Source organism: Ictalurus punctatus, chromosome 9, assembly GCF_001660625.3.
Source record: "Ictalurus punctatus breed USDA103 chromosome 9, Coco_2.0, whole genome shotgun sequence".
In the NCBI taxonomy this organism is placed as follows: domain Eukaryota; kingdom Metazoa; phylum Chordata; class Actinopteri; order Siluriformes; family Ictaluridae; genus Ictalurus; species Ictalurus punctatus.
In genome coordinates, this window is record NC_030424.2 from 23,635,886 (window position 1) to 23,657,407 (window position 21,522).

Sequence of the window (21,522 nt, forward strand, 5' to 3'; positions counted from 1 at the left end):
GTAAGTTTACAAGCGAAGAGATATGATAAGGTTTTACTGCATTACACAAGAAATAAACAAATATTTGTCATGGCGTCTTCAGGACTTCAGAGGAAGGTGGAAATACATTAATGTCAACTAATAGCCTATAGGAATATTTGTTAAATAAATATCCAAATAAAGTATGAACAGGCATTGAGTGTATGAAAGTAGCTTAGTTCAGGGGTTCCCAAACTTTTCCAGGGCAAGGCCCGCAAAATGGCATTAACATTTGACCGAGGCCCCCCTTTTTCAAGATGTCTTTAAAACACATTAAAAATACACACTTCTGAATATATCCCCCTTTTTAATTAATAATTACATCTTACATCTTTACATTACATTACATTAGGAATTGTGTGTGTGTGTGTGTGTGTGTGTGTGTTTGAGAGTGAGAATTTATTTTTCATACCAAATTATTGAGGGCCCCCCGGGCGCCCCCTGGCGGCCCCCACTTTGAAAAGCACTGCGCTAGCGTTTTTCAAGAATTCTCCTGCTCACTCTCATTGGTCCTTTTCACCAGAAGTGGACAACCAATCGGATCGCGTTTCTGAATTGCGTCGTCCATAGGACCTAGTTGAACGCATGTCCTTGATGACCAGTCCCCCATACTCCGTATGTAGTAGTCGCCAGCGTAAAGTGCGTTTGAAATATTCGAGAATATTTACTTGACCTTTTGCATCGTCTACAACTCCGAGGGCCGAACAGACACAAAGTGAATTAGTTTTGACGAGTGTGGAGTAGGTGAGTTGTGTTTAAGAGTCATTTTATAATTTAATATAAACATTCAGCCTAAACGGAAAGCCTAATGTATTGTATGATATTTTACAGCTTATGAAAATATTTCGCGATGAAAGCCGAGGTGGCCACAGCTGTGAACTTTATTACCACGTTACTGAGAGGAACAGGACTTCTGTCTGAAGAACAACTCCAACACTTCAGCCGTTCTCTGGAAGAGGCTTTAGGAGGTGACATTTAGACGTTGTTCAATCCACTTAACTGGTTTATTTTTCACTTTCACTGAAATGGACTAGTTACATCCTGGTTCAAGGATGAGTCTCAGATGAACAATGTACTGTACACTGTACAATGATTTCCTTTGCTATGAAATCAAAGGGAAAAGCTTATCATTATGATACTAAATTAAAGTATAATGAGTCTTTATTAGTCACATGTACATTACAGCACAGTGAAATAATTTTTTTGTTCACATATCCCCTGAGATGTTGGGATCAGAGAGGGTTAAGGGTTTTGCTCAAGGGTCCAACAGTGGCAGCTTGGCAGTGCTGAAAGCCTGATCAGTAACACAGAGCCTGGCAATGCTGGGGTTTGAACCCCCGACCTTACGATCAGTAACACGGAGCCTGGCAGTGCTGGGGCTTGAACCCCCGAACCGAACCAATGGGCAGTAACTCCGAGCCTTAACCGCCAGGCCACCACAGACATTTAATTTACATCATCCAGCATTAGGCATATGTGTCTAATGTGTGGCTTAAAAATGTTAGAAAAATCGGGGCAGTATAAACCTGTCGCATACTAAAAAAATGTAAATAATTCTTTGGTTGTGAGTTGAGGTGGGCGTAATGTGAAATGCTCACTGATGGCTGATTTAGTGCCAAGTTCTGGCAGTGTCAACATTAAAAAAAATATTTTTTAAATTAAATTCTCATATGTAAACGATGCTCATCTATAACCCACCAAGAGAAAAATCGTGGGATAGGTTGCATATCTGTCATTAGAGGATGTTCATTATACAATCTGACATGAAGAGCATACAGTATATTGTTGCACAGTTTGTTATAGAATTTAGCAAAGATTTTGGGATCGTCATACAGTAGACAAATCTTAAAATACCGCTGAAGTCGAACAGTGCAAAACAGGCTTTAGAGTTTGAAGTCCCTGTGAAAGACGCAGCGTTATTCGATGTGTTGACGTCATAGCCAGTGAAACAGGAAGTTAGGGTGGGACATATCGAGTGGCTCCTCCCCCTTTTAAAATAGCCAATAGTGTTTAGATTACTTCACAGCCCCAGCTAAATCCGGGTGCACACTGTGCGATTTTTAATAGTCCTTTGCGACTGTTGCTTGTCAGACTGTACGAGCACGATCCCCGCTGTAAGTCGTGTCACACTGTAGGAGTTCGGTTGTCATTAATGTCGGACTGTACGACTGTCAAGACGCGAAAAACGGACGCACTCACGTGAGAAGATTCGTACGGAGTAGGAGAAGCCACAGTACAAGACTGTCCCTCATATCTTCCGACACTGACAGAATTGAATCGGAGGAAAAATTTTATCACAACAGCCGTTAATTGTCTGTCGGGGAGCGCGTCATACTAGCGATCAACGACTACAGATTTTGGCCTAGGATTATAGGAATCTTTTAGGATTCTCAAAATTTGTCTCGGACGACCAAATCGTGGCCAAAATCGTACAGTGTGAACCCGGATTAATACGTACTTGACAGTTAGTACTATGGATGCGAGCCTGAGCAATAACGACGTGTTGGATTCACTTGTGCAGGATTCAAGCTGTTTCCTTCTTAACCAGTGTACACTTGGAAAATGAATAAAAGGCGGGTGTTTGAACAGCCGAAGACACAGCTCAACAACGGCAACTTCGGCACGGTGTTTATAATGCTGGGGGCGGGGCACTTCAGATTCTTGAGAGCATTTGTTTGGACAGAAAATCTAAGACTGTACATTTTAAATGCATACATCTTCTAAATGCGAATTTTGTCATTGTTTTGGAGCACACTAGCTTATAGATAACCTTAAGCCCAACATATTCATCCTAAAAGCCACAAAGCTTCAATTTTGATTTCATGGGGGCTTCATCTCAGTAGCACTAGTATGACCCAAAAAATGCTGCCTTTCTTGAGAGCCTCTTCCCAAGTAAATGATAGTAATAATATTTTAACAACAAATCTATTCTTAAAACAATATGCAAGTTGCACAGAGTTTTTAAAAGTTTTTTTTTTTTCTTTGATTTTAGAGCATTATGAGGACCACTGGTTTCCTGATGCACCGTTTAGAGGTTCGGGATATCGCTGTATCCGGATCAATCACAAGATGGACCCGGTAGTAGGGAAGGCCGCTTACACCATCGGCCTCAGCAGGAAGCAGCTTTTATCCCTCTTACCCTGCCAGCTTACGATGTGGGTCGACCCCTACGAAGTGTCATATCGTATAGGGGAGGACGGGTCCATTGGTGTACTGTATGATTCCACACCGCCGCCGGAAACTCATCTGAACTCTGTGGACAGCTGCAAAGAGAAACTGACACACTCGATGACTGTGATGACTGTTTCCAGCTAATGTCTAATTTGTTTTATACTTTTTTTTTAATGATTTTTGGAAATTGGATATATTTGGACTCAATACTTGATTTTAATGCCTGTACAATTTTGTACATTTTTATACATTTCATTTATATAGTGTTAGATATTATGCAAATAAAATATACTACATATACAGTAAGTGCACACTTTAGGTGTAACTGTAGCCCATTTGTTGCTATACACGATTTCTAATCCCTCTTTACCACATTCATCAGTGGGAACGGTCCATCATAGGACCACACTGAGCCACTCATAGCACTCACTAATACGTAAGTGTCTGTGAAAATGTTCAGCCACCCAAATAATATCTGCTCAGATGTACCATATGGTGGTCTGAATTCATTTTCACTTGGACATGAAGATATGAATTGAATAAGGTCAAATGTCTGCTGTAGAGTCACGACACTACATGTTACACCTTACATATAACTAATGGTTATGAGAGTCAAAAATGTAGGTGTATGTGAAGTTTATTTATCACAAGATAATGTCCAGTCTCCTCTGAAAGTATTGGAACAACAAGGCCAATTCTTTGGTTTTAGCTATACACAGTGACGACATTTGGTTTTTAGACCAAAAGATGAATATGAGACAATAGATCAGCCAATTTCAGCTTTCGGTTCCTCATATGTACATCTAGAACATGAGAGAACATGGTATCTTTGGTTTGAACCCACGCATTTTTCAAGTGATCAAAAATATCCTAACAGGTGATTGACAGGTGTGTCTTGTTGCCCAGGTGTACCCTGTTAGATTGATTCTTTAAACAATTAATAACTCTGAATATCTGCTCTTAGTTTGAGACCTTGGTTTCATCTGTGAAGACTGTATTTGTTGTTTAAAAAGGATAAACCAACATGAAGACAAGTGAGCTGTCTTGAAGCTGAGAAAAGAAAATCTATCAGAGAAAATCCATCAGAGACCTTGCACGAGCATTCGGCATGGCCAGTGCAACAATTTGGAATGTCCTGAAAAAGAAAGAAACCACTGGTGTGCTAACAATCAGACATCAAACATGCTGACCAAGGAAAACAACAGCAGATGATGCTAGAAACACAGTGAGAGCTGTGAAGACAAACCCCAAAACAGTCAGTGACATCACCAACAACCTCCACAGAGCAGGGGTGAAGTTATCACAATCCGACATTCGAAGAAGACTTTGAGAGCAGAAATGAAATTAACTGACTGCAGTCACAAAACAAATGTGCTGTGCATGACATAGAGGTTTTCTCAGTGCGGTAAAAGTAGAATACATTCATAAACCACATGAAACTATATGCAACTTACACACTTAAAACACCATATACTTTCATCCTTACACTGATATGTTGCATCGTATTACATTCGCTGTCACCTCACAGATCCTGAGTTCAGGATACTGTCTGTGTGGTGTTACGCATGTTCTTCCCCGTGTCCATGTGTGTTTCCTCTGGGTTCTCTGGATTCCCCTGGTGAATGTATGTGTGCATGGTGTCCTGCGGTAGACCGGTGTCCCGTCCACAGTGTATTTCTGCCTTCCGCCCAATGTTCCTAAGAATGTCTCTGGATCCACTGTGACCCTGACTAGGTCAAGGCAGTTACCGAAGACGAACGAATGACATTTAAACACCGACTCCTATTTTCATTGTAATCGCAATTCTTTGCTTCCTTAAATTAATTAAACATAACTGACTGTGATAAGCCTTAGTAAGCTTGACTGTGGTGTGTTAAACCTCAGGTTCCCCAGTCGTGTGTTTTGTTACTGGTTTGAAATAGTCAGTCAGTTATTCATTTATTCAGAGTGTTACCGAGTTTGCATTAATTATATGAAAATTCATGTTACTAAACAGTAGTGTTATTTTGACTCAAAGAGGTACATAAGGCGGATAATACTGTATTCTCTCTATATTTAATAAATATGCAGTACAGTAAAAATAGTTTATTCCTAATTAGTTGAGAAATTATGAAAAATAATTTTCGTTTCAAAGTATCGTGGTTAATATTTAATGCATTATTTTATAACACACACCCTAATTCAGCCGAGAATTCTGATTGGTTCTTCCCTTTTACTGAAATGAGTGTGACCAGGATACACTAGCTCAGGGGTTCCCAAACTTTTCCAGGGCAAGGCCCCCCAAATGGCATTAACATTTGACCAAGGCCCCCCTTTTTCAAGATAAATGTTGATTGATACATTTTTCAAGATGTCTTTAAAACACATTACAAATACAGACTTCTGAATATATCCCCCCCGCTTTTTTTTTTTATTAATAATTACATCTTACATCTTTACATTACATTACATTACATTAGGAATTGTGTGTGTGTGTGCGTGCGTGTGTGTGTGTGTGTGTGTGTGTGTGTGTGTGTGTGTGTGTGTGTGTGAGAGTGAGAATTTATTATTCATACCAAATTATTGAGGGCCCCCCGGGCGCCCCCTGGCGGCCCCCACTTTGAAAACCACTGGCTTAGTTGATGCTTCTGCGCATGCTCAGATGTCAAGTATTTCAGGAAAACAATAAAGTGTTGCATGTAGCTAATATTTAGTACAATGTAATATCAACACTATGGTAATTTCTTCAACAAATATGCTATGTGGGTATTTGTTAAATAAATATCAATAGATTTAAAATATGCCAAATTAAATGTGAACAGGCGTTTCGTTCCTATGTGTCGAAGAGTTGTTAGTTGATGCTTCTGCGCATGCTCAGATGTCAAGCATTTTTGGGGAAACAATAATGTATAATATTTAATGCCAGGGTAATTTCTGTTTTAAACAAATTATTAAATCACCGCTTTATAAATACAGGGCATTCCCTTATATAAAATGTATCATTTCATTTTGTGAGAGTTACAAATGAGGGGTAAATAAATCAGTATCAGGATCAGTCAGAATTAGCTAAATTAAGTTTAAATTTACTAAAGGTTTCCTTGTGGTGATTTATTGCCACCCATCATCTCATATAAAATCCAGATTTTAAGTGTCTTTCTCTAGTCTGGTGATCCTTACTAGTGAGTGTGATCTGTTACTGACCTCTAGTGTACAAACAGCAAAATACTCTTACTTACTTACTCACTCTTATTTACTCTTCTTTTTGGTTCAAAGATTACCCTTAGTAGGGTGCACGGTGGCTTAGTAGTTCGCACATTCGGCTCACACAGCCAGGGTTGGGGGTTCGATGTGTGCATGTTCTCCACTTGCTGTGGGGGGTTTCCTCCGGGTACTCCGGTTTCCTCCCTCATGCGTTGTAGGCTGATTGGCATGTCCAAAGTGTCCGTAGTGTATGAATGGGAATGGGAATGTGTATGTGAGTGTGCCCTGCGATGGATTGGCACCCCATCCGGGGTCTACCCCGCCTTGTGCCCCATGCTCCCTGGGATAGGCTCCAGGTTCCCTGTAACCCAGTAGGATAAGCAGTAGAGAAAATGGATGGATGGATGGATGGCTTCCTTAGTTCATGATGGGTTGAATCCATCACTACACTTGAACCAACCAAATAACTGATATGTTTTTATTGGTTTTAAGTATTAAGAGTGTTTATTTAAAAGGTCAATAGATTACAGTTAGCAGTGCTAGTTAGTATTCAGGTTGAGAAATGCAGGAATTGCCCATAGTACAAACTAAACAACTGATATATACAGTACACTCCATCCTTTCTTCATCTTCAGGTCACCCAAAATCTATTTTGGCCACACTATTTCTCTATACTAACAAATAAATTGCTTGACTTGGTAGTTAGCCTATTAGTCACCAAAAAAAATCCACAAGATTTGATCATCCACCCACTATAATATGACGTAATATCACTTGCCAGTCACAATGTTATGTTAACATAATTCTCATAAGTTCAACAAGATTCCAGCTCCTGTTGTTGCTTAAAAGACTGCAGCAAAACGTCTACAGTAACACTCTACATTCACTACATAGCCATAGACACCTGACCATCACACCCATATGTGGTTCTTCCCCAAACTGTCACAAAGTTGGAAGCACACAGTTGTATAGGACGTCTCTGTATGCTGAAGCATTACAATTTCCCTTCACTGGAACTAAGAGGCCCAAACCCGTTCCAGCATGTTCAAAGTGAGCTCCATGAAAACATGGTTTTCCAACGTTGGAGTGCACAGAGCCCTGTCCTCAACCCCACTGAACACCTTTCAGATGAACTGGAACTCTGAGTGCACCCAAGACCTCCTCACCCAACATCAGTCACAGACCTCATTAATGCTCTTGTAGCTGAATGAACACAAATCCCCACAGCCATGCTCCACAATCTAGTGGAAAGTCTTCCCAGAAGAGTGGAGGTTAATTTAAAACCTAAATCTGCAATGAGATGTTCAACAAGCACATATGGATGTGATGTTCAGGTGTCCACATACTTTTGGCCACAAAGTGTATAATTTGCTTCAAAGGGGAAAAAAATCACCTTAAACGTTTTAAAAAACAGTATAACTACACAGCATATCTTGACTCATTAAATTTATGAAAATGATTTTTCTATATTAATCATTAATATGTGTATTTCTTGGCACAGTTAAGCATCTTTTTTATTATTCTTTATTAGTATTTTGTACTCTTAACAACATCATTTCAGTTATTTTCATAGTTCACTTATCTCTGATCCAGTTATACTAAAACCTGAGGCATTAAAACTATACTGTATTTCAAAGTTGCATTTAAGTTTAATGAATGTCAAACATGCCATGCAATTATATTGAATATACAGCTACTGTGAAAAAGTTTTTATTTTGTTTTGTTTTGTTTTTGTGTATATATCATACTAAATTAAAACAAAATCTAAAATAAAACAAAGGCAACCCGAGTAAGATACAGTTATTAAATGATAATGTTATTTATTGAAGCAAAAAACAGTTATCCAATACCAACTGGTCCTGTGTGAAAATGTATTTGTGCCCATGGTTACTAATTCCCCAAATCTATGAAAATGCATTGATAATCTGTTCTCAGCTGGACTAGACACAACCAGGCCTGATTACTGCAAACCCTGTTCAATCAAATCAACACTTAAATAGAACTTTTTCAACAGCATGAAGTTGGTTAAAAGGTCTTACCCAGTAACACACTATATCAAAGTTGAAAGAAATTCCAGAAATGATGAGGAAGAAGGTGATTGAAATGCATCAGTCTGGGAAGTGGTACAAAGCTTTTTCAAAGGCTCTGGGACTCAAAAGAACCACAGTGAGAGCCATTATCTCCAAATGGAAAAACTTGGCACAATGGTGAACTTTCCCAGAAGTGGTCGACCTTCAAAAATTCCTCCAAGAGCACAGCAACGACTCATCCAGCAATTCACAAAAGAGCCAAGGACAACATCAAAGGACCTACAAGCCTCTCTTACATCAATAAAGCTCACTGTTCATAACTCCACTATCAGAAAGACACTGGGCAAAAATGGCATCTATGGAAGAGAGGCGAGATAAAAACCACTGATAACCCAGAAGAACATTAATTCTTTTTTACCAAGAATTATACCAAAACACACCTTGATGATCCTCAAACCTTTTGGGGGAATGTTCTGTGCATTGATGAGTTGAAAGTGGAACTGTTTGGAAGACAGAGTCCCGTTACATCTGGTTTAAACCAAACACAGAATTCCACAAAAAGATCATCAATCCTATGGTCAAGCATGGTGGTGGAAGTGTGATGGTGTGGGGATGCTTTACTGCTTCAGGGCCTGGGCAACTTGAAACAATTGAGAGAAACATGAATTCTGCTCTCTACCAGAAAATCCTAAAGGAGAATATCTGGTCTTCAGTCCGTAAGTTGACACTCAAGCACAAATGGATTATGCAGCAAGACAATGATCCAAAGCATAGGAGTAAATCCACTTCTGAATGGCTCAAAAAAAAAAAAAAAATTATTGTTTTGGAATGGCCTAGTCAAAGTCCTAATGCTAGATGCTGTGGCAGGACCTTAAATGGGCAGTTAGTGCACGAAAACCCTCCAATGTGGCTAAACTAAAGCAGTTCTTCAAACAAAGAAACAAATAAACAAATACAAACAAGGCAGAATATATGTCGCTGAAATATGGAAAGATCCAATATATATGGATATATATGGACACTAGGTTTTGTTACAGACATTTTGTTATAGAGAGAGAGAGAGAGTGTTTGTGCGTGTGTGTGTGTGTGTATGTATATACGTGTGTTTGTTACGGTTGTTTTAGGAAGTGCCACAAGAGGACAGTGTAGGCTAACCCACTTCATGCTTACACCTGGACAAACTCGTGTCATTCTCTAATGGCTTTGTTTCTAAATGGAAAACTGTAACAGAACAAACATGACACTGCCGAAAGATCCAGAACATTATAATGTACAGAGGTAAATTCAAATCCATGATAATGAAATGAAAATGTATTTGAAGGCAAACGTGTTTATATTTGTCCAAATACGCATCGTGTTCCTTCCACTAATAAAAATAATAACTTCTGGAAAATTGTACTCAGGATGAAGTGGGCCCAAGGTTTTCCCCCAAGTAAACATACTTTAGAGTATCAACAGCGTACTTAACACTGCATTTAATGTTTCTTTCTTGGAAGACAAGTTTTGATAGAAAATCACTCAGTTATTCATCAAAATAAAGAAATCTTTTTGCAAACCCTGCTGAAAAATCCAGTTTATCCTGCCAGCTACTAGCTGCCTAAACACACGCTGAACTGGTCGAGCTGGTAGACCATCTTTGCCAGATGTTAGAAAGGAACCAGCTTCTGAATTGCTGCTCCTACACACATAGAAAATAGCACAATAGAAAGGCAGTTCGAAAACCGCACATATGCTTTGATCAAGTGAATCAGTAATAAAGAAGCTGGAAAATTGACCAGCAGGCAAAGATGGTCTACCATTCTGGCCAGTTTTGATAGCTGTTTGGATTTTTCGGTGTGTTCAATGTTCAAAGTTCAATGTTTCTTTACTTTTTACAGCTATAGTTAAACTGATTTACTTTTAAACTGTTTTTTTTTTTCTGTACCAAATGCAACAATCCTGCAGTACACATTAGTTCACGTTTACATTCTAGCCCAGTCTCTGTTCTCTATTTATTGATCACCTTTCTGTTCACTAGGCATGTGAGTATGTGAGCAGTAAATATTGTGTATGTTTTTCTACATGGTTTCCCTCCTTTTGGTGAAACACGTGAAATCTTGCAAGGGTTTATTGCACAAAATCATAGCCATACTGCATTAGTGTCACGTTTGCGTCTTCACAGGAAAAAACATCTATAGCATGACCGTGAAGCTCTCTGAAAAACTATATAGTCAGGTGTTTAAATGATGGGTTAAATTCCGAGTAACTATTGCAACACGATCATGCAAGCCTTATTACATGGAACAGGGTAGTGACACGCCGTATGGATGTGTGTGACAGAAAGAAAGAAGCACCACAAAAATCTATCTTTTTATATTTATTTAAAAGTAAGACCTTTTCACAACAGACACTTACAGCTCCACACACAACTGTAAAAGCGTTTGAGTGATTTTTTATTATTATTTTTTTTTTTCAAACAGATCACTCCTAACACCATGTCAACCAAGTAAAGAATCAGGATTTATTACATAATTTCATCAGGTGAAATACTGAGTCATCCACTCATATTCATAAAAAAAAAAAAAAAAAGATATAATAGCAGGTATTGAATGCACCTTGCCCACCAGTTCTGTCCAGGGATACGGGTCAATCCTAAACTGAATTTGTATCCTCTTACCAAATCTACACAAAGAATTTGATTTGATTTGAAGTGAGATAACACATATCCTTTCTTGGTTTCTTCTCTTCAAGAAAAGAAAAAGATATATTCATATTTTTTCCCCTTGACACACTGTGTATTGGCAATGTGTCATGTTAAGTAGTGCACACTTGCATATGGCTGTGTTAAAAGATAGTGGAGTGTTATTGCCTACTAGGATGCGATGGATGAGAGAGGTGCATTCATCTGAATACAGACCGACTTAAAAGAAGAAGAAGAAGAAGAAGAAGAAGAACTCCAACAAGCATGAGATACCCACGAACATAATTTTTAAAAAAAATGTTTATGGACAAGAAAAGTACAACTATCGAGAATACCATTTGCATGTTTTATTATTATTTATAATAATAATAATAATATCCATTTAAATAACCAAAGAAACAAACACTGACATACATATTGCTGTTTTTGTCATCGTTTTCTGTCTTTAGAACAGTTAAAGCAATTACAAAAGAGAAACTATTGGTCAGAAAGCAGGACATGTACAGAGGGCTTTAAAGATGGCTTGATCGATATAGTTCAAGGACTCACAGGCAGACTGGATAAAACTCAGTCTTTACACACACACACACACACACACACACACTTTTCTTTTTTCTTTTCTTTTTTTTTGGTATGTACTGATTTCCCCTATTAAACTCTCTCCCTTGCTTGAAAACACTTGTATTCTGAACAGATCCTTAGCAGACTTGAAAATCCCCAACATAAATAAGTGACAAAGAATAATCCTTCAAAATCTTCAAGTCAGCAATTATTCCGCTTTGTTCTCTTCAGTCTCACGACAAAAATCGGCAGAGGTCTCCACACCCCATCCCATCTGCTTTTCCAAAGGAATGTTTAAAGTAAACAGTTTACTCAAATATTGCAATTGATATTCTTTCTTCACAACCAGAAATTACGTGTTTTTGGGATATCATTGTTAAATCCACACAGGCATCCGTTACGGTCCTTTAAAAAAAAAAAAAAAAAAAGGTTGAATGTAGGAGGAATCCTGTTTTGTTTTAAATCAGAGTGCAGTAACAATAGTGCATCTGGTTCTGTGTCTGGCAATCGAGGCCCAACCCGTGTCGGAGGGACCCGTGCACCTCTGGCTTCGTTACGTCTCAGATGAAACTCCGCATAAAGAGACATTTATTAACAAGCCATAAAAAGTACACTATAAAAAGTAATACATAGGCATCATTTCCATTTTAATACCACAGTGTCTGCCCCAATAAAAAGCAGTATTGCCGTATAAAGGGTTTGAGGCTGAACCTAATATGGCTAGAGTTTGTCCTCAGGTCCACACTTCTGTGTTCTGACTTGATTGCTTTCATTAATGCTTGTGTGACTCGCTCACACAGACAAAAAAAAAATAAATCCCTGACATTAACTTCAGCGAAGTGTGTATGTTTTTAATATACATAGAAAAAAAATATATATGTAAAGGTTTGCAACATGCCAGGTAGAGATAGAAGAGGTCCGCCTTTAATAATACATGATTGTTTCTTTTCTGTCAGACACTGAGAAATTCAGCAGGACACAATATACAATTGGACAATATAAACACAGGTCATAAATACAAAAGGCGAATCGTGTAAATGTCACGCTGGTTTTGAAGACATGTGCTTGATTCTGTAGTGTCCGACCCCAAACTGTGTACCGAACAGGGGTGTGAAAATTCACACATCTCCTCAATCCCTTTTGTGAACAAACAAAAAATCCCACCCACCCACCAGACTGTTGTAGAATGGTCTTAAATTCTGTGGCTGGATGTCTCAACTCTTGTCCTCGCTGTTTGATTCATAGGTTTTCAGTCCAGGCTGTTCATTGTAGCTGAAATGGTGTGTGGGCAAAAATAGTCACAAACACTTAAAACAAAACAAAAACAAAAACATTTCCCTTTTGAGATGTTTAAATAAAACGAGCAAGGTAGCCCTTGAGAGTTCTCGGCTCCGTAGAGATGAGGTTCTGGGTCCGTCCCGTATAAGGGACTTATTGGTTAAGAGTGCTGAGCTGAAAGGGCTAGTGAACAAGTGCTGAGCTGTGTTTCTCAGAGAGCCAGCAGGGTGGGCGAGTTGAGCGAGTCTGAGGATTGATCTCCGCTGCTACTGCTGCGCCGGTGGGCTTTGGAGCACGATTCGGAGGAGGGCGAAGGGCTTTCTGGCTCCAGCATGTTGGGGTAAGTGAAGATGAGACTAGGGTTGCTGGGAGTGGACACCGGAGTGGAAGCAGCAACCACAGGAGTGTTGAGGCTGTCTCCGTCCGAGCAGTACATCCCACCACCCAGGCAGATAGGCTTGATGACGGAGTGCTGGCTCTTGACCTGGTTCTCCTCATCGTCCTCCATGGGCTCCTGCTTCACTATGATAGGACTGTGTGTGTTGAGCGCAGGTCGGGATGCTAGGTTAGGACGGTGCATGGTGGTTAGTGGCAGAGGGGCGCACTGCTCAGGTAGGGAGCTCTGGTGACGCTCCTCTGGGGGAAGTTTACACACAGGGTTGTGGGCCACGAGCATGAACTCCAACTTGTCTTTCTCCTTCTGGAGCGTCTCAATCTCTTTCTGCAAGTCGGCCTTTTCCTCCTCCAACTTCTCGGTTTCCTTAATTAAATAAATAAATAAATAAATAAGCACAATCAGTTAAAGGAAAATTTGAACAAAAAAATGAAAACGTGAAAAATACTTTGCCCTTGCACTTTGTGAAACACTAGTTTCCAAGGCAACCAACTTCAATAGAAGGATTTACAGGATTGTACTCTTTTTGCTGTAAATGTTATTAGATGCAATCAAAGCAAGAACATATATTAGAAGGTGCTTTTTGGCAGACTAGTCAAAAATTTGTTGTTTTTTTTTAAATAAATAATCACCTCATTCATATCTTGTTCAATGTAGTGAAAGAACAATGGACTATAGCAGACACTAGCTAGATTTTCTTGGGGAAAAAAAATAATAATAATAAAAAAAGATATGCTTCTTGTGACACACAGAAGCAGCAAAATGTACCAATAAAAGTGTTTTAATGTGTCAACCAGGATGTGTGTCGTACCAAACAGGACGTATTGTTAATATATCTGTTACTGATAATGTAACACTCTGATAAACTACAAAGCCATTAGCACATTTTAAAAGCTAATATGTTAGCAAGTCTGTTTTTTTTCTTGTTCATCAGGACCAGCACCCACTCCAAGTGAACAAAACAAACAATAGCAGAGCTTATGATGATTTGGGGCTGAGGTTTACACTGGCACTGCCCTAACTGGTTTAGCTAGCTCTCTGCACTAGCATAGATTTAGCAAATCAAGCTAGGTATTTTACCTTACACTACCAAGAGCTGTAGCTGATAACTTTAATCAACATAAATAGAAGACATAAATAGAGTCCACATGTGTATGATGTTCTAAAAGAGCAAAATTATTGACCTCATGTCTTATTAAAAACCTCAGAACACCATATCATTTTAATGAGTTAGCTTATCAAGCAGCTTTACTTAACACTTTATACTGAGGGATATTTAATCGAAACCACTGAGATAAAAATTTTAAAACCTTACAAAATCATTCATTTCTATGAATGTGTGACACCTGGTCAAAAAGTCATTTCTGAACTTCCTGATATTTTGACAATACACATTTATGGTCTAATGTTACGAAGCTCTTTTTGTTCAGAAAGTACCCTTAAAATAATACGGCCATGATACATTTACTTTGTGAAAAAGCTTTGTCCTCATATCAACTCGTGGACCATTTAGACCTTATGAAGTTGATATCTGACACGGTCTCAAACAAACAAACAATTCTTGCTGTTGACACTCCCTTATGAGGTCATTTAGTGCTATACAACCTAAGTACAAGTTCTAAATTGGTAGCTCTAAAACTTATTGGGTTTATTGCGCAAGTATGCTTCTCTAGTCTGCCTGTGGGGCGTTAAGCGAAGTCAGATGGCTCGGCTAGACGATGATGGAGTATTCTCTTCTGTCTGAGTGCTTTGACTTCATGCCATTGGTATGAGGAAGAAGGAAGCTAAAAGCAAAGTACCCACCACAATTACAACGAAAGATACAGGGCTTGAGAGATCAAAGATTTGTGATTGTTCCTTATTTGGCAAAGTATGAGGAGGATAAAGATAGCAGTATGTAAGGTCTAATGGCTTGTGTGGTTTCCTCTTCAGACAATATGACATTCGTTCTTGCCCCCTTGTAGCACATTCCTCTCGCATGACACTTGAAAGATGGCATTGTAGGGATAATTAGTTCAAAACACAGCTTGTACTTTCTTTCAAAGAAGACCTTCCCATGTTCTACCAGACAACACTGGTGTTTTAAAAGGAATAAAGGCCACACAGGCTTTATAGCAGGCAAGATAAACTAAACATGCTTGGCTACATAATGTCTTTACTTAAACAGGTCAAGAAGCTGAAGAAGACCAGATGGGGTCAAGGTGCTGGATTATTCAGACATTGCGCAGGCATTCAAACCATTACCCCCCCCCCCTCCCCCCCATGGTGCGTTGACAAAGAGGCTTCTTTGCAGACATTTTAGATATTCTCTTTTACTGTATATGGTGCATGTGGTTTTTAAGACTGCAACACAAGTGGGTAAACTCACCCCTTGCAGCATTTCGGTCAGCTCTCGCCTACGGTTACGGCACTTAGCAGCGGCCAGCTTGTTCCTTTCTCGCCTCACTCTCCTTTTCTCCTCTTCCTCTGGTGTCAACTGTATGCACAACAGAAGCGATGAACTCCCATGTAGACACAGAAACAGCTTCTGACATCCATTTATTATGTATCATAATACACTGCATTGCTCTATATACATGAACAAAAAAGTAAGACTTAAAAGCACAAACCTGTTCATCTCTTTTACGTCGTCCTCGGGCGTCGCCGATGGAGCGGATGACCCCTGGGCGCGTGAGGGCTGTGTGGCCAAGGAGGCCGTGACCGCTAGGCACCGAGAGGCCGTATGGGTTAGAGCGCGAGTATGGGTTAGACATAGAGGTGATGACTGTGGGCTGGACCATCCACTGCAGGTCCTGGCTGGTGGTTATGGCATTAATGGTTGGAATAAAGGCACTGCTAGAGCCAGGCATATCGACTCTGTACTTCTGAAAAGAGAAAGAAAGAAGAAGAAGAAGAAGAAAAAAACATGTTTAATGAAAACAGAGATTCCTCTTAAAGAGCTTAATCCTCTTCGAGCCATATGCAGTTCCATACAATTCGTGTCTGAATTTTGTGATGACTCATCTTAGTTCATGAACCTTTTATCAGTTTCATGCACTGTAGTCATCGCAGCGTAATGAATCACCACATGGTGCAACACCACTGACCGTGTTTCCCTTACTAGTGACACACTGTACGAATTGTGGGAAAGCCCATACTATTTCCACATGGTGGTCTTTTGGTGTTAAGATAATGACCTTATTGATGTATTGAGTTGTCGGTGTATTGAAATGACACAGATTGGCGTCATGCACGTCATGCACTTTACAAGATGACTCCCACAACTTGGAATCCGTGAAGATCTTCAGTACAAAATGAAATAAAAACCAGTCTAGATTGGAAACTGCATATTACTAAATGAAAATATCAGTGCATTGTGTGCTCTTTTAAAAATGTAAAACAGGCTGGGCTGGTGCTAGTGGGGTGGTGGTGGTGGTGCTGGTGGTGGTGCTGGTGGCAGCAACAGTTCTTGGGTCCATCAGCTGTAGGACTACGGAATGTCCTTTAATATGTCCAAATATATTTAGTGTACAACTAGCAATATAGAATCCTTTTTTTAGTCATGATAACTGGAGCAATATCGTTGCAGGAGGCTCAGAATGACTAGCTACACACCTTGAAACAGATATTTTGCCTTAACTTCAGGTTTGAGTAACAATGTTTAAGCTACTCTTTCTTTCTTGTGAGGGCAGTGTTTGCTCAGGGGTTAAGGCTCTAGATTAAACCTCTAGAAAGGTTGTGAGTTGAAAGCCTGGCACCAACCAGCTGCTAACCTTCATCTGCTCAGCTCACTTTGGCAATCACTTTAGATTTATTTAAAAAAAAACAAAAAAACAACAACAACAAAAAAAAACACGCCTCTTTATCTCAAACAGGATGTTTTATTCTAGATTTCTGACATAGATGTACAAAATGCAATTTATTTATTCACTGATTGCTTTATTCACTCTGTAGCCTACATTGTCTCCTTTCAATGTAGGATAATCAATATAAGTTTGTTTTAGAAAGTAGCCCTGCTTTAGTTTTGATTGGCTTATTTATTATTATTTTTTATCTTCAAATGTGAGCATGAATATGACAGAAATCAGTTCTAATCAGCTATATAAAGGGGGCTGTACACAAACCCCATGATGCATTTCTTTTAAAGATGCAGTAATCTTACACTAGCTTCCGAAGCTTCCAGGTAATCTATGACCACTGGACTACAAGGATACGAGTTCACGTTAGATATTACAGTAAAGCCTTGTTTACAGCACAAGAAATAAACAAACTAAGAAAAAAAAGTATTTTAAACAATATTTTTTTTATTTTTATTTTTTTAAATAAAAAAAAGTAGTTTTTGACCCTGATTTTATTGGATGAATGAAACAATCAGATGTTTTCAATCTTCCATTTCCAGTAAAAAAAAAAATACAATAACTGTAGTCTACCATACTCATTAACTTGTTATGAAGAGCGGATTAATGTGTAACAATGCAGAGTGAAGTGATGTGGCTCCTTATCTAGAGCTGAGTCATGCTATGGGCGAGTATAATATGTTTATTCCAGTAAATCTGGAAGTCTATTATATTTAGAAATGCAGCGTTCCCGTGCTCCTCGTCGCATCGTACTTCCGGTATGGAAGTTATATTTTACGGCCGACGCGCGCTCGAGTGGTTAAGTAAATAAACAGAGTCGCTTGTAGTTTGTATTCTTCTGTCATCTATGACATATTCCACCTGTTAGACCAAATACATTCGCAAAAAATTTATAGTAAATAAAAATGCAATAAGCATAATAATATTCATTGTACGGGGCAATAACTTAACGTCTTACACTGGAGAGAAAAAATAATAATCTCATGGAAGAATTATAGAACAAAACTGCTTAAAATAGGCCAACACATTTCTGAATTATGTTCAACAGTGTCAAATTATGAATATCCCAGAAAAAAATCCCCATTCCATCCGGTGAAGCCTGCCTGCACTACTTCCCAGACGATTCCGATAAGCACTTGAACGCTGCCCTATACACTTCCCATCCGCAGAGCCTGGACACATGTGAGGACTTCCTCGCATTCACACATCCCAGAAGCGTTTGTAGCGGAAAAGTATTTAGACGGACAACATTTACCGAAAGTGGGCTTGTGCTGGAGCGCGTCATTTCTGGAAACGCGTAAAAAAGATGGACTTGATTCCGAGCCAATGGCCGCGTCCCAAACCGCGCACTAGCCAGCCTGCCTACCTACCTAGCTACCTTATTAGAGACCAGCCCGTGTCAAAATAACAGTCTGAGCATAGGTAACACACATCATTCTGGCGTATTACTATATCTATACTATAGAGAAAGCCTTGAAGCACATTTAGACATCAGGAATTCAACATCTAGGCTACCACTCTGCATACCGATTCCCTGAAAATGTTTCCCTTCTTTGGCGTGTCCGGTCTCACGCGAACCAAACGGGAGCGCGCGCGTGCACGCACGCACGCACGCACACACACACACGTCTCCTCCAATACTAAATTTCGCACATACATGAAAGGAATCAAAGTTTATTTCCAACTAACTAATATCAATTTGTCCATCAGCGCCGAGAGTATGACGTTTGTAGGGATAAGCTTTCCGGAAATGACGCACAAGACTGTATACAATCTGCTGTTCTTCTGAAGGTTTCGGTTGAAGTTACACAGAATTATTTAGAACCTCTGAATATTAAAAGTGGCGTTGTTATAAGCGTGGACTGGATTTCTGGAGCAGAAGATTTGCAGATTTCTATCCACGGTTATTATGAGATGAGTGATAACTTGTTGATTTGGGCCCCAGTGCACAGAGTTGCCTATTTAACTGCAGGGAGAGGGACACAAACAAACAAACAAAACCAAAAACCCTCACACTTTTTTTAAGGAAAAAAAATCGGAATATTAAGTGTTGCATTAATAAATATAAGATTTACTAAAGATAGAGGTATTAGTATTACTTTAACATTTTTGTGCTATTATGTTATTATTATTATTATTATTATTATTATTATTATTATGCACTCGTATTTATAATAAAGGTTAAACAGTGCGTCAGAGATTTTGGTTTCAGATGGATGTGTGACTTCAGTGTCAGAGTTCAATTCCGTTTTTAGGAGGATTTCTGTCGTCTGTGTGCAACCATTTACTGTTTCGTTATTGTTAAGTGAGTAGGTATTAAGACTGATGGAGATCAGGATGTGGTCATTAAATGAAGTGAACGTCATGTCCACACTCACACACACCTGCTCTGCGGGGTGCCAAAACTATTCTTGAACATTATAAACTATTATAATGGCTTTGGAAGAAACTGTGTCTTAGTGTGAACGGAAAGCATGTTATTTTGCGTTTGTTTGTTATTATTATTATTATTATTATTATTATTATTATTATAGTGAAATAATTTCCCATCTAGGTGTCTATGTGGAGACTATCATTGCTATAGGAGAGTGAGCGTGAGAGTGAGGTGCTGTTCAGGTGAGAACGTAGTGTAGATCAAGTTCATGTTCAGTAAGATCGGACTTTACCTGGTAGCCGGAGGCTGAGATCGGACTGCCGCCTGTTCCGCTTGTGAACGAGTCCACTCTCACCGGGGACGCGCCGCTGCTGCCGCAGTACTCCTGGTACATTATCCAGAGGGACAAAAATAATAATAAAAATAAATAAATAAATAAATTAAAAAAGAATTAAAAAAAAAAAAAAAAAAAAAAAGCTAAAAAGTTTCACAGGTTCAAAGTAAGTTCCGACACTGAGTCTTCTTGGAGGAAAGGGGGGAAAAAAGAAAAAAAGAAAAAGCACTTCCAAGCAAAGCGACTGTCCTTATCTAAAGAGCTTAACAGTACTTCATTAAAGTTAGATAAAATATCCAAATTATTCTAGCAGCTTTAAAACATCCAGATCCTAGGAGTCGCCTCAAATTACGTTTTATTAGAGGTTTTGCAAGTGCTCATTTAGTCCAGTACACAGGTTTGGATTAAAAGCTGTTCCCCGCTTTAAAGGTAGTGACTAATGCCAGACTGATTAAGTTGTTCTGCGAGAGAAACCATCAAATGAAAATGTCTCTTGTGCACCTACTTTCTGGAATGAACTCAGTGCTGGCGCGCTTCAGTCCTGTTTCGTCCCTACAAAATGACTCACAGTACTGCCTTCTGCTTTGTAGGTAAAAAAAAATAATAATAATTAAAAAAATCTCTGAGTTTTGCCGAAGGATGACTCACTTTAATGGCACTATAGTGCGTTTGCGAGCGTTTATCAACGCCAACCTGCGTCCACACGCAGCAGGCTGAACCAACCGCTCGCTGAAATAGGGGTGAATATCGCTTACATGCAAAGGAAGACTGTCGAGTAAAGTAGTCAGTGATGTGATGCTAATTTTAATCAACTATATAAGAAAATCTGAGAATAAACACTACGTGTATTGTATATCGAAATATATGTATGTTTTGTTTTGTTTTTGTTTTTTGTTTTTTTTATAGAAAAGCGAATCCGAGCGAGGTCCTTGTATATCCGCGTCTCCCCCTGTGGAGTCTGAGTTGGTATCGCCGGCCATTGACGTGTGTTTCCAAAAATGGGCAGTTGCGTCAGCGCAGACGCGGGTTCGGGTTTCCTTGGTGAAGCAGCGTCAGGGATTCCCTCCCTCCCTCCCTCCCTCCCTCTCTCTCTCTCTCTCTCTCTCTCTCTTCCTACCCCCCCCCCACTCTCTCTCGCTCTCTCTTTCTCTCTCTCTCTCAATCTCTCTCTTCCTACCCCCCCCACTCTCTCTCGCTCCTCTCTCTCTCTCTCTCTCTCAATCTCTCTCTTCCTACCCCCCCCCACTCTCTCTCGCTCCTCTCTCTCTCTCTCTCTCAATCTCTCTCTTCGAACCCCATCCACTCTCTCTCTCTCTCTCACACTCTCTCTTTCTATCTCTCCCCCTCTTTCTCTCTCCACCCTTTCTCTCACTTTCTCTTTCTCTCAACCTCCTCTCTCTCTCTTTCTCTCTCCCCCTCTCTCTTTCTCTCTCCCCCCCTCTCTCTCACTCTCTTTTTCTATCTCTCCCCCCTCTATCTCTCTCTCCCTCTCACTCTCTCTCTCCCCTCTATCTCTCTCCTTCCCCTTTCTCTCTCCCTCTCTCTCTGCTCTGACTTCTCCCCACAGGTCCACAGCGCAGTCCCGTCCATTTAACAGCAAAATCTCCAGCTCTGGATTTCCTCTCACTGCTTCTGTTCATGTTAAATCCACTCAGTGCTTTTCCTC

The 21,522-nt window shown here is 39.6% G+C and overlaps 2 protein-coding genes across 2 annotated transcripts; one reads left to right on the forward strand and one right to left on the reverse strand.

The window, feature by feature from the left end:
* Positions 1–430: 430 nt before the first annotated feature.
* Positions 431–3,491, forward strand: LOC108269908 (protein BTG1-like). Its single transcript, XM_017476050.3, has 3 exons — positions 431–762; positions 850–986; positions 3,011–3,491. Exons 2-3 carry the CDS (start codon positions 869–871, stop codon positions 3,331–3,333), a joined length of 441 nt encoding a protein of 146 aa, XP_017331539.1. The 5' UTR covers positions 431–762; positions 850–868; the 3' UTR covers positions 3,334–3,491.
* A 7,319-nt stretch (positions 3,492–10,810) lies between these two features.
* fosl2 (FOS like 2, AP-1 transcription factor subunit) lies at positions 10,811–20,521 on the reverse strand. Its single transcript, XM_053682600.1, has 5 exons — positions 20,362–20,521; positions 19,815–19,907; positions 15,922–16,176; positions 15,681–15,788; positions 10,811–13,678 (listed from the first exon to the last, which is right to left on the reverse strand). The coding sequence occupies exons 3-5, from the start codon at positions 16,159–16,161 to the stop codon at positions 13,130–13,132; spliced, it is 897 nt and encodes a 298-aa protein (XP_053538575.1). The 5' UTR covers positions 16,162–16,176; positions 19,815–19,907; positions 20,362–20,521; the 3' UTR covers positions 10,811–13,129.
* Positions 20,522–21,522: the final 1,001 nt, after the last annotated feature.

What these genes read in the sequence shown, in the direction of transcription:
- fosl2 (XM_053682600.1), bottom strand. Translation starts at nt 16,161, where the DNA reads ATGCCTGGCTCTAGCAGTGCCTTTATTCCAACCATTAATGCCATAACC. An exon ending in GACGTAAAAGAGATGAACAG is followed by an intron (nt 15,789 to 15,921) that starts GTTTGTGCTTTT and finishes TTGTGCATACAG; the next exon opens with TTGACACCAGAGGAAGAGGA. An exon ending in TGACCGAAATGCTGCAAGGG is followed by an intron (nt 13,679 to 15,680) that starts GTGAGTTTACCC and finishes TATTTAATTAAG; the next exon opens with GAAACCGAGAAGTTGGAGGA.
- LOC108269908 (XM_017476050.3), top strand. Translation starts at nt 869, where the DNA reads ATGAAAGCCGAGGTGGCCACAGCTGTGAACTTTATTACCACGTTACTG. An exon ending in TCTGGAAGAGGCTTTAGGAG is followed by an intron (nt 987 to 3,010) that starts GTGACATTTAGA and finishes CTTTGATTTTAG; the next exon opens with AGCATTATGAGGACCACTGG.